General features: G+C 48.2%; 1 protein-coding gene across 2 annotated transcripts in view; it reads right to left on the reverse strand.

The window, feature by feature from the left end:
• Nucleotides 1–11,847: 11,847 nt before the first annotated feature.
• Nucleotides 11,848–12,191, reverse strand: part of MEIS1 (Meis homeobox 1) — a 123,597-nt gene continuing 123,253 nt past the window's right edge. For both annotated transcript variants that reach the window (XM_074949554.1, XM_074949555.1), the window contains exon 12: nt 11,848–12,191. This exon is cut by the window's right edge and continues 256 nt beyond it. In XM_074949554.1, coding sequence (XP_074805655.1) covers nt 12,164–12,191 — 28 coding nt within the window. In that variant the 3' untranslated portion in view covers nt 11,848–12,163.

Genomic DNA, 12,191 nt, shown 5'->3' on the forward strand with positions numbered 1-12,191 from the left:
TTTTATGCAGTGGGCAACGGTATATTGTGTGTGTGTCATTTCAGATGAGGTTGGAAAGGGAATGTAGTGCCTCCTACTTTATTGTGGGCAACAATGTAAAGTTAATGTGCTTCACTAGCAAGGTCAGACTTTCAGATAGACACGTAATGCGGAGTAGAATGATTAATATTGAAGGATGTGAAAATTATAATGTATATGCTTATGGTAATCACGGAAACGGATATTCTGCTTAAATGCAAAGTAGCGTTGAATGACACTGATATTGTAAAAGATTGAAGAGGATTGTTCTCACTTTTCAACCTCATCATCTCATCCCTCACACAAGCCACCAAATTGTGGGAGTCTATTCTCTCTCCCTCTGTCCTTTTTTCCCCCATCACAGTTCACTGTCAGGTGCTTTTCCTGGACATACATGGATCAAAGGAAGCCCGGAATATAAGTGGTTATTGTGAGGCTGAAATCCTACCTCTTTGAACCTGAGAGAGAAATGAGCAGAGGATGCTGACTGCATTTTGGCATCTCAGGGTCTGTTGGTATTACCGCAAAGAGCAGGTGGGGGCCGATCAGCTCTCACCGGGTGCCTCATTAGAGGCTAACACAGTGACTATTATTGGATCAGATCACATCGGGGGAGAGGGCCTGAGCCTATGCTGACACCTGAGGCAGCCTACTCTGCTCTGACCTTGGCAAGCAACTGTCAAGGTCAGCCTCAATTCCTCCGTCTGGTTAGGGGACTTCTTGGGGGGAGAAAAGGGAGAAAAGGCACCAAGCACTTCCACTGAGGTGCAGCCTCCTTCCTAACCAAGCCAGGTGCTGAGGGTATGTGGCCGTGGGGGGCGGGGGGGGGGACTCCTGCAAGTGCTTTTAATAGGTCAAAAATACATTAAGCCTCCCTATTGTCCGCCTCGGCGTGGGAGGCAGCAGGGAAAAGCCCCCCTCTAGGGCACTTTCACCCTTTCCAACGGGAAGTCTCCAGTCTCCAGCCAGCAGCCTCCTGGGCAGGCTGGGGGCGGGGGGGGGGGCGGTTTTCACATTGTTTCCCTCGCCCTTATCGATCAAGAAACAAGGAGTTCAGACATGACACCTTCATGCTTTCAGCTGCGGATGCGTGAGAGCGAAGGTGGGGCACAGCGCACCGACAGAAATTCAGTCTCTGGGGTCCCCCCCCCGACCTCTTCCTTTGCCTGAAATAAATCCCGCCGTACCAAACCCGAAACTACCTATTTATTTGCATGTCGTGTTTCTAATGGGATGGGAAACCAAGACGGATCTTTGCGGCGGGGAGAAGCTGACTTCCACCTTTCAGGATCACACTCCTAAATAAAAAACAATTGACCAGCTCTGGGCGTAAGCATTTATCTTGAGGTTGTGGTCATTATCTTTATTGTAGAGCCCCGGCAATAAATAAATCCGGTAGTTACTACCCCACTATAAAACTGTAGTGCAGGGGACACCTTGCTATTACTTTCTTAATAATCTGCCATCCCTTCGCCTTTAAATCATTCCAGCCCTGTCTTCCCACTTGCCCGCAAGGATCTGTCTTCACCCCTGGAGGTACAGACCGCTCTGATCGTTTCTACCACAATGAGTTTCCCCGTTTAGACTTTCCCCGTTTGCCCTCTTCTTTCTCCCCTCGCTGCCCGGATCTGCCTCTCAACCCCAGCTGGGTCGTCATCCCACGTGAGCCAGTCGCGGGCTGCGCGTGTAGACAGGAGAAAAGGGGATTTCGAATCCCAGTCGTTTCAGCTCCAGGTGACAAGCTGCACTGGCTGGAAACCCTTGTCCCAGGGCCACCGTGGCTCTGAGTGATAAATCGCGTACGTGCCGGTGTCAGACACATACCGATCTCCAGCCACCCTGCGCGTACTGCATGAGACCAGCTCCATTTAGTGGAAGGAAGAAGCCTGGGCAATCAAATCCCGGCAGTGAGTCCCTGATTGCGCTGTGAGATGTTTCCTAACAGCCGCAAAGGTCTCCAGCCTGCGAGGGAGCCTCCCTCTTACACCGCCAGGCGCCGGGTCAGGATCCCGGGGGGGACGGTGGTCATGATATGAGTGGGCAGGAGCAAGCGCCTGTCCCTACGCCGGATTAGTCCCTGGGGAAGCAGCCCAGCGCCGGCGCTGCGAGTCTCTGCTGAGATCGCTTTGGCATGCCACCCGGCTGCCAGCCTCTCCCTTTCTGGGGTAGGGCTGGGGGGCTTCCCAAAGTCTGTCCAGGTTACCTCCTCTCTTCCTGAGGCTCATCTCCCCCCCCCCGTCAGCACTTATGTGTGGGATCGCCCCTCCCCGACAGCCCCTCTTTGCGGCGGGACCCTGAAGGGCTGGATTGCCAGGTCCCAGCCTCCCAGGGTTGGGGAATTGTTCCAGTCCGCACCCGCCCAGCCCAGGGACAGCTGGGCAGCCCAGTGCATCCTACCCCACCCGCCCGCAGCTAGTCCCAGCAAACCCACCACCTACCACCCACACAAGAGCAACAAAAGGGTCCTGCCCAAAGGACGCCGCCCTACTCCGAGGGGGGACAGCCCAAGGGGCAGCAGACAGGTTAGACCAGGAAAGAAAATAAACAGGCGAGAGGCTGCTTCTCTTCCTTTTGTCTTTACTGCTGGCCTGTCAACAAATTGTCCTAATAACCATCCCAGCCAGGCTCCAGATCCCAGCTCCAGATCCCAGGCTCAACACCAAAACCCTGCCAGGGAAACCTGGGGCTGCCTCGCGCTGCCTATTTGATTTGATTTGATTTTTTTTACCAAACAAGAACAGTCCATCTGCACTGATACGTATTTACAGTCAGGGTGCTGTCTGCGCCTGCTTGTGTTTTGGTTTGGTTTGGTTTTTTTAATTGTATTTTACCGGGATGATTCCTTCTCGCTTTTAAAACAAGCGGGGTGGAAAAGTACTCACATTTGGGACCGGGGCGGGGGGGCAAAACACGTTTTTATTTATACCTTTGACATTTAAAAGAGCACAATTAATTTGCCCTGCTTGCATTACCATTGCTGAGGAAGGTTCAGAAATCTAACCAGCAAAGGGGGCGGGGGGGCAGAGATATAAGGTCGCCCGCAAAGCTTGGTGTTTTTTTTTTCTTTGAGATCTGTAATCAATCACTCGACTAGGAAGCAGCAAAATAGTAAAGAGTCGATAGATTAAAATGCAAATGAAAGGTAGAAAAAGAAACATTAACATGGCAATCAAAGATTTAATAATCGTAAATCACGGTGGGTTGTTTGTTGTTTTTCTCTCTCCTTTTTTGCAGCTGCAGTTTGTGTGTGCGTTTTAATCATAGTCGTTCCACAAATAAATAATTTCTGAAACGAGACTAATTTTTCCCTATCTTAACCGTGGTCTAAAGCACTATTTTGTTTCAAGTATGTAGCTTCAGGTTGCAAACTATAATCAAAGCAAGAAAAAGGGAAAAAAGCGAAGTCTGATTAGTTCACATGGAGATTTGAAAGCTGTATATTAATCCTACTGCTTAGCAGTTGCGGTTATTTTACTTTAAGAGTGAACCAACGTGTGAATGTTTATAAGAAAGGAAACAACTGGCCTTTATTTACATATATAATTCTAGCACCGCTGCAAAAAGAATTAAAAATATAGTGGACAAAACAGAGATTTGACGTCTACAATGAATATATTAGTTCCAGACTCGTTTATTAGAAGATTGTGTAATTTCCAAAATCAAGGAACAACGCTCATTCAAAGGGGTAGCAAATGAACAAAAGTCAATGGATAGCAAATCCAGTTAAACTATCTGTCCTTATCGGCATAGAATATTTCTGGTTTCGTATAGTAGTGTGATCTTATTGAAAAATTCTGTTTTGTTTCCGAACTGATATGGACTCTAATACAGTATTCCATAGATGGGTTTGGTTAAGTATTGATAGGGTTAGTCTCCAAGAATGTAGCCTACAAATAATTCTTTTAACTTTAGAGTGCAACACATGGACTTAATTTTGTGTTCCGGGGCGGGGTAGGGGGGGTGTTAATCTTTACTTCGTTGGTAATCTTTTTGGGCTAGTGTGATACCAAAAGGGTTGGAGGGGACCCTTCTCTGGTCAAATTGTATTTGTAATAGTAAAAAGAAAAAGAGACTTGTGGCACCTTAGAGATGAACCAATTTATTTGAGCATAAGCTTTGGTGAGCTACAGCTCACTTCATCGGATGCAAGCTTATGCTCTCTAAGGTGCCACAAATCCTCCTTTTCTTTTCGCGAATACAGACTGACACGGCTGCTACTCTGAAACCTGTAATAGTGTTTACTCTTTCTCTTTATGTAGGATGCGCTCGGCGTTCGCTTAACATTCTCCACTTCCCCCAAATTAAAATAAAAAGCTAATTGACCACAGAGGATAGGTTTTAGAAACTCAACCTCTTACTTAAACGTGGCACTCTAAGTTGGATCTGTCTCCTTCCCCGCCTCTGGCTAAACAAATCAAGTTTTCACTGTTTAGATATCCCTGTCACAGTCCAATAAAGCATTTAGTTTAAAATTACGCTGGGAGCTTTTCCCTCCCTCTTTGTATCTCCCCCACTTATTTAGGTCTCTGCAACACGATGGCTTAAATTCCCTAAGCTTACACAAACTCGCCACAATGTCAGCGTGCCATCCCTCTTCGCTACCTAAATACTCTCTTGAATCGACACATGAACTTCAGTTGGGGTCGGCGGAGCTGCCGGCTTATTTCAAATGCAAAACGTGCCATTGATTGGTTCAGGGAGGGGGTGATTTGTTTTATTTTGGCTGGCGTGGGCTTATTTATTTTATTTTGTTTTGCATTCCTCTGCTTACCAACCCCTGCGCCCGTCACCTACCTAAACCGAAGCGCTCTAACAACAAGGCGATGATGCTGATCACTCCAGTTTGCAGCTCGTATTAATGAAACCGGAGTGCCGGAGAGCACAGGGGGGGTTAACGCTGGGTGTTTAAAGTGGCGACGCTGGTAAACGCGCACACAGAGATGTTCTGGGGCGAGTTCTCCATACGTTCCCATGCCTTCGATGGAGTGGAGAGAGCGGTGGGTCCCACTTTGAAGGGAAAGATGGGGGAGACTCCCCGATGCTTATTCAGAATTTACATCTGATCCCCGCGGGGGGAAAAACCCCTCCCCAATCAGTGGCTCCAGCTCATTTCGTTGAGATGCGAGACAGGTACCTGGTCTAGCATTTCTGCAAAAGGTTACGCCAACCGCGGTCTTTTAGACAAGCGTTGGGCTGTGCTACAGGGTCTGCACCAGCTCAGAGATTATATATATATATATTTGCATGCAGCCCTAAAGCTAATGAGTACTTGTATGAAAACGGGACCAACCGTACTTTGGCAGCCTCTGACCCCAGAATGCATGGCTCGGTTTCATTGATCACCCCTCACCCCTTATGAGATAATGCAATTACAAACATCAATAAGGAGCTGCAAGGGGAATCATTATGCGGTGACAGTGATAAATGACGGTGCCGAAATAGCAGGCTTTTCTTCTTCTTCTTCTAACAATCCAGGAGCCCAGGGGCTTTGGGGGCCGAACACAGTCACCAAGGAAACAGCTGACATCCAAAATGGCACCAAAGGAGGGAAAAAAGAAGTCTTTCTTTCGCCTTTCACTCGTCCCCCCTTCTTCCAAAGAGTTTAGGTTCGGCTTTAGAAGCAGCTGCCACACAGACTTTAAGTTATTCCGCACAGTAAAGACCAGGGAGATTTTTCTCTGTCCGCTACATAAAATAGAAAGCTGGCTGCTCGGAGTTTATGAACTACTTTCATGCAAGTATCTCGGGGAGCCACGCAAAAGCAGATCTCGCATTTATGAGTAGGAACATGCTGTCTCCCTGTCCCAAGGTTTAATATTCACTCTGCCACCTTCCCTCGCTTTAAGTGGCGTTTGCCTTCAGTCTAAGGACTTTGTTGGCTTGTTTTGTGTCCCTAACAGAGCTTTCTCATGAGCCCAATAAGCGTGGTCCTATGAGGGCTCCAACTAGCCCAAACCAAAGGGAAGCCAATAGGTATTTTTCTCAGGCAACATAACAAGGTCATGGAGCCAGGTAAACACACTGCAATTTTCCAGGCGAGTTCAGGAAGGCAGCGGGTAGATGGAACATATGGTGATAGATGGCCCAGCCCTGGCGGATTTAAAGGCAAGATGGTGCATTGTGAAGAATAAAAACACGGACACTGGCTCCTAAACGTGCCACTTCTTTTCCCTGCGTCCCCGTGGCTGCCGGCTGCCCCAAGCACGTCAGCAGCGAGCCCCTTTGCCTTGGGATGGGACCGGCGGCGGTGGGAACAGGAGCTCGCCCCGCTCAGCTCCCTTCGGGGGCTTCTAGGGGGGACTGAAAAGGCTCCCCCTAGGTTTCACTCCGCTGGACGGGCTCCAGCCACACACACACCTTGCAGGGGCTTCCTTCCCACACAAAGCGGCGGCCCACACTCCAGGAAACAGAGGATAAAAGGTAAGAAGATGGCTCTCTTCCCCCCCCCCCACCGCCCTTTCATCCTGAAGGATCCCAACGTCCTTTTGACACACGGGAAGGATCACTTGGCCCACCACTGCAATGAAAAATAAAAGGGTTTTCGCTCCTCGCTGGCTGTCACTGCCTTTATTTGCTCTGCTCTAGACACACGCTGTTCCCTGTACAACGGCCCGCAGAGACTCAGATCCGAGGAGGATCCTTTCCCCCGGTCCCCCTTTAGGGTAGGGCTGTGTCTGCCGCCGGGGTTGGCGGTGGGGGGAGAGGGGAATTACGGCGATCGATATTAGACTGACTTTAAAAGTAAAGTCTTTTTTCCTCCAGGGCTTTCACTTCTCTCGAGGGCGAAGCGAAGTCAGTGCGCGGTAAGAGTGTGAGTGTGTGTGTGACACAACTTAATGAGATCCAACTACCTTATTACGCCTCTGCTGTTTCCCTCGCAAACCAACGCACCCCGCCCATGGCTAGAGCTATAATCTAATGTATTTCATTTCAGCCCCAAGCGTCCTTTCTGAGCCAACAGGAAAAAAGGCCCAATCCCCTCCTGCAAAATACGTTTTGGCATCTTATCTGCACCTCTCCCCCCCCCCCCCAAGCCCGGACCCCCCCCCACATTTTTTTACTTTGCTCGCCAACAAGGTTACACGTGTTTACACAAATGCACCTCTCCACAAGCACAAAGTATTGCTCCTTAAATAGTTATGATCCGGACAAGGCGTCCCTAGGTAAATAAAGCCCCAGTGAAAGGCGTCGCTCCATGCAGAAGGCCCAGCCCCCCGACCTCAACTCAGAAGCTGGCTGGAGAGTTTTGCTCCTGGGCTCCTGTAACTAGCTGGCTCTATTTGGGTTATCTCTTCCCCCCCAACACACACACACCGTGCTGGGCTATCAGCGGACGGGGCTGTCGGGATGGGGCCTGGGACGCGCAGGAAGGGGGAAGAGACGCCGCACACGGTGCCCGCCAGCGGCCCGCTGCGATCGCTGCGCCCAGAGCGGAACCTCTCTGGCGAGTCCTTGGGCGGCGGGATCGGGCCGAGAGGCCGCCCCCGCCCCCCGGGCCAGGCATGCCCAGACCGGAGGAGGATCCTCCCCCCCGCCCCCAGGCTCGCTGAGAACAACCCCAGCAGCAAACTCCTCCGCACTACCTGGGCTCGCCCCCCTTTCCACGCACGGGCGGGGCGGCTCAGGGGAGAGCGGCTGACGGTGCTGCGGGGGGGGGGGGGGGGGAGGTTGCAGACGCGGAGCATCACAGCGCCGCTCACTGAAGCCGCGGGGGCCCCGCTTGGGGTAAAAAAAAAAAAAGTCAAATGAAGCACATGGCCTTAGAGTTCATGGCCGCGGCTCCCCCCCACCCCCCGGGCGGGATTTCCTACCCCCCTCCCCTCCAGGTAGGCTGAACTCACTGATCAAGGCGATACACAGCAATCACTTTGCAAGGAACAAATGGCGCAGCACACCGCCCCCCGAGCCCCAGTGCGAGCCCAGGAGGGGAGAGAGGCGGGCCCGGCTGGCACCGGGGGCTCTGGCTCCGGGGGATCCGCTGCAGTGGGGTGCGACCGCCCCTCCCCCCCCAACCCTGACACAAGCGCTGGGGGGGCCCCCCCCTTCTCGGCAAAGGGAGACAAAACCTGCCTGGTTGCAGCGGGGGATCCCCCCGAGTGGGTCTCAGACCCTCCCTACACTTCCACGCGTCTCTAATCCGCTTAGCGGTTCCCATTTGAAATTGTGAGTCACTAATTTTATGGCTAATTCTTTCCCCATCCACGGTTGAAGCAGGGAACCCGTCTCTCGAGGCAGGAGAAGCGGAGGGGCCGGGGGAACCGAGTCATTTCCCCAACCCCCCAAAAGATGGCAGTCGAAGCTGCCATTCCTCCTCCTCGGGCTCTGCCGAGACGGAGCGGGCGCAGGAGGAGGAGGACACCACCGGGCTGTTCTCACTCAGCCGGCCGGAGAGTTGTGTGGTTTTGTTTGTAAGAACACACCAGCGCGCCCCCTCTTTCTGTTCCCCGGATCGCGGCAAATCTCCCGCTCGAGGTGCGGGGAACACACACACACACACACACACACACCCTACGTGTGGCTGAGGCGCGCACCCACACTCACACAGCTACAAACCCGGTCCCGATCACTTGGGGCTTCCAAACTAAACACAACCCAGCTTGCCTCCCTGCTGGAAAGTACAGCGTTGGCCTGTCCACGCAGGGCTGGGAGGGGGATAAAGCCTCCCCAGATATTTGTTTCCCCCTCTCTTAGGGCGGATCGCGGAGGATGAATTGCAGACTGGTTGCCAAAAGTTCCCCCCCCCCCCCCGCTTTTCTCTTCTCACCCGCCCCCCTTCTCTCTCTTGCAGCCTTTGCTTTGAATGTGGGGTAGCTAGGAAACAGCAAGCAGCCTGCGAAGACGGAATTCCCAACGTGTAAAACGGAGCCATTGAGAGAGTGCAATAAGGCGTGAGGGGGAACTAATCTCCCCATTTACATGTTTGTGGCAATTTTATCTAAATGAATTTTAATGCTAAACGAGGGATAATTCCCTATTTGTAACCCGTTTACTTCTCTTTCCTGTGCCCCCAAAGCCGCCTAAGATCGTGCGATGAACAATAACAATAAAAATACTGTCAAGCATATTCTTCATTTGGAATGTGTTATAATTACAGCTGATTAAATGTCTCGGGATAGAGGAGTGTTTTTAATGTGAAATGTACCAACCCCCTCTCCCCACTCCCCAAAACAGAGTCATATTAAGGAAGGAGCCTTTTGTGAGTCTTCTCCCCACCCCTAAGAAAGGCACAAACGCGTGTGCTCTTTGTTTGCTGCAGGGCGGTTTGTTTTTGTCTTTTAGGAAACATTAAAAAAAGAGAGCAGAAAAGCAGCAGCAAACCCCGCTCCGAGCATTCCCATTTTGGCTCAGAACTGGCATTATTATAAACTCACAAGGCAGGATCAGAAATGTGCAATCTCATCGGTATAGTGGCCCTTTAAAAATCTAGGGAGGGGGGAAAGAACCGAGGATGGGGGGGGGGGGTATACCCACCGATTGATTTTCCTAATTCACTAGGCTCCAGGAGCCAGCCTGACTCTCCGCTGCCCTAATACTCCCCAGCTAACTCCCCCTTCTTAACCATCCCCATGCACACTATTCATCCAGTGGGTCTGATTCTCCACTCCTTGGCCCTGGTGTAGATCGGGCAGCTCGGATAAACTCAAGGGAGTTACACAAGTGTAAAACCCTTCCGGAGTAAGTGGAAAATCAGCCCCATGGAGTCTTAGGCTGGAACCTGACTGTAAGCAGTGGGGGAGAAATGGATGGTTAGTAGTAGTTTTAAAACACATTTATTATTTAATGGAAAAAGTAAACAAATGGCCATTAACTGCTAGTAACCACCTATCAAGAGGGAATTATTCCCATCCAGAGGACTATTTGCAGACTGAACGCGGCTCTCCCTTCTAGATTTGGGGTTTTTAAGAATCCTGCTCGGGGGAAAGAGGGGGTGGGGTTTACAGCTAAAGGCTTATTTTAATGTCATAAAAGGGAGGTTTATTTAGAAGGGAGACTTCTGAAGCACACTCCAATAAACAAAAGGTGAGAGGACACAGGACTGCTCCAGCAGGTAAGCCAGTCAATCAAATATCACCTAGTAAACCCACCAAACAACTGGTTCCTCTTTTCAAATGGAAAATAGAATTGTTCAGGGCGGGTTTATGGGGTGACATCTATTTGAATGGCAGACTTCAGAGCTTTAGCCAGCCCTGCTTCAGATGCTACCTTTTGTTTACCAAGCAATCACAGCTAGAGGTTTTTTTAGGAATTTGTCTTAATTAAAATATTTGTATATTTTCTTACCCTTAGGAAACACTTTTTATAGCTGCGATTTTATTTAAAGAAAATTATAAGGTACTGCAGCCTAAACATGTTATTTTGTACTATTTAACTAGTTGGCTGCAGTGCAGAAAGTACAGCTGTATGGAAAATTGGTTAATGATCAGTCTTCAGCCAATCAGAGCACAAGACTTCTTTATGAGCATTAGATTTTAAAAGTCTATCATCCTTAGTTTGAGTAGTTAATTTACTTACAAATATGCACTTATCTCAGGCAAGGTTTTAATTTTTTTTTCTAAATACACTCAGTTCAAGAAAGTTTAATTGTCAATGATTCAAGTAATGTAAATAAGGTATTAGAGATGTAATTCAGGGGGAGAGAATATTTAAAATGTTCTGCAGTTAATGCTTTTGAATGTTCAATTTGCTAATAGGCAACCGTTATTCTGACAATCTGTAGTGTAAGCTTTCAGAAAGTTTCTTTATAGAGTGTAGCATTACTTTTAAATAAGGTACTAAGAGTTTGGTATTTAAATAGCAATTATAGGTAAATCTTTTTACAGTTTAATCTTGCAGATGCTGGGTTCACATATTACTGGAGAATCACTACAAATTTGGGGGGCAGCAAACAAATTTTTCAAGCAGTGGAGTCAGCATGACAAAAAATAATTTGTTTTTATTTTAGATTCAGATTTCATTACTGCACTCAAACTACTACAACTGGGCTTTGAGTTATTATACAATCCAAACTGTTTCAATCAGAAACTCTAAGACTCAGTGTGCATTGATTATTATTAATAATAATTAGCTCCTTGGTTTCTTGATAGAAAAAGGCTATCAACAAGCATTTGTTTAACCACAACAAAAAGTATAATTAGCTTATCCCACTTAGTAAATCTGTATGCATGCCAACTCATACCAAACTGCTACTTTTACAAAAAATTGCAATAATACAGTTCATTTTTCCAGTCCTTTTTGCACAAAATTTATTTACAATGTATACATAAACGCTCCATGATGGGACTATGGAAAAATGCACACGACTGATGCTTTGCCCAGAAATAAAGTCAACATATTAAAAATAAATCTTCAGTTCATGTTTTGAGCTGCATAAAACAGGAAGTGATGTATAAGTGTTGCTGAATGGGGACAATGATGCTCTGATGTGACAATTAGGCTTCAAATACACTGCCTTTTGGTTTCCATGCTTCCTTCTACCAGTCTCCTTAAGACACTGCCTGCAACAGCTGATTAATCATTGTTGATGACTGCAGTTTTTCCCATCCTTCCCGATTTACATCTGTTCAGACCAATTCAAATATGGTGAGTAAATGAATTAGACATGCAAATTCACGCCCCAGGCTAGAGAGAGAGGGAGAGAGAGAGAGAGAGAGAGAGAGAGTGTGTGTGTGTCTGTGTGTGCATGGCTGAAATCCTAGGATAGAAGAAAGATTCTTCTGCCTGACATAATTATTTTAATGCTCTAAAAATCCTGCAAATAAGCCCTTTCTGTCATTTGCAGGATAACTGTAAGGCTTTTTAACATAAGGAGGCTTCTGGAGGAAGTGAAGAGCTATGGAAACAACACACATAGTGTGGAAAAATTTCACATTTTTTTAAAAAAATCTATAAGAAACAACGTAATATGGATAACAGTATAATAGCATTTTACAATATTTCACTCTTTGTTCTCTTCATGTCTTAGATCGTTATTTAGCATGTCCCCAGAAGTTGACTTCACATAGTGTTTCCTGCTTTCCAGGGTCCCTCGGAAGAATAGGATTGTTCCTTGGTCCAAAGTAGATGCCAAGAATGGAACTCCATAGTCATTGCAGAAAGACAATATTTGAAGTCTGTCATCGTTGCAGACAATGCATATTCCCTTAAGCTACTGAGCATGAATGTCCATCACTTGT

The sequence above is a fragment of the Natator depressus genome, chromosome 3 (genome assembly GCF_965152275.1).
Source record: "Natator depressus isolate rNatDep1 chromosome 3, rNatDep2.hap1, whole genome shotgun sequence".
NCBI classification, from domain to species: Eukaryota; Metazoa; Chordata; order Testudines; family Cheloniidae; genus Natator; species Natator depressus.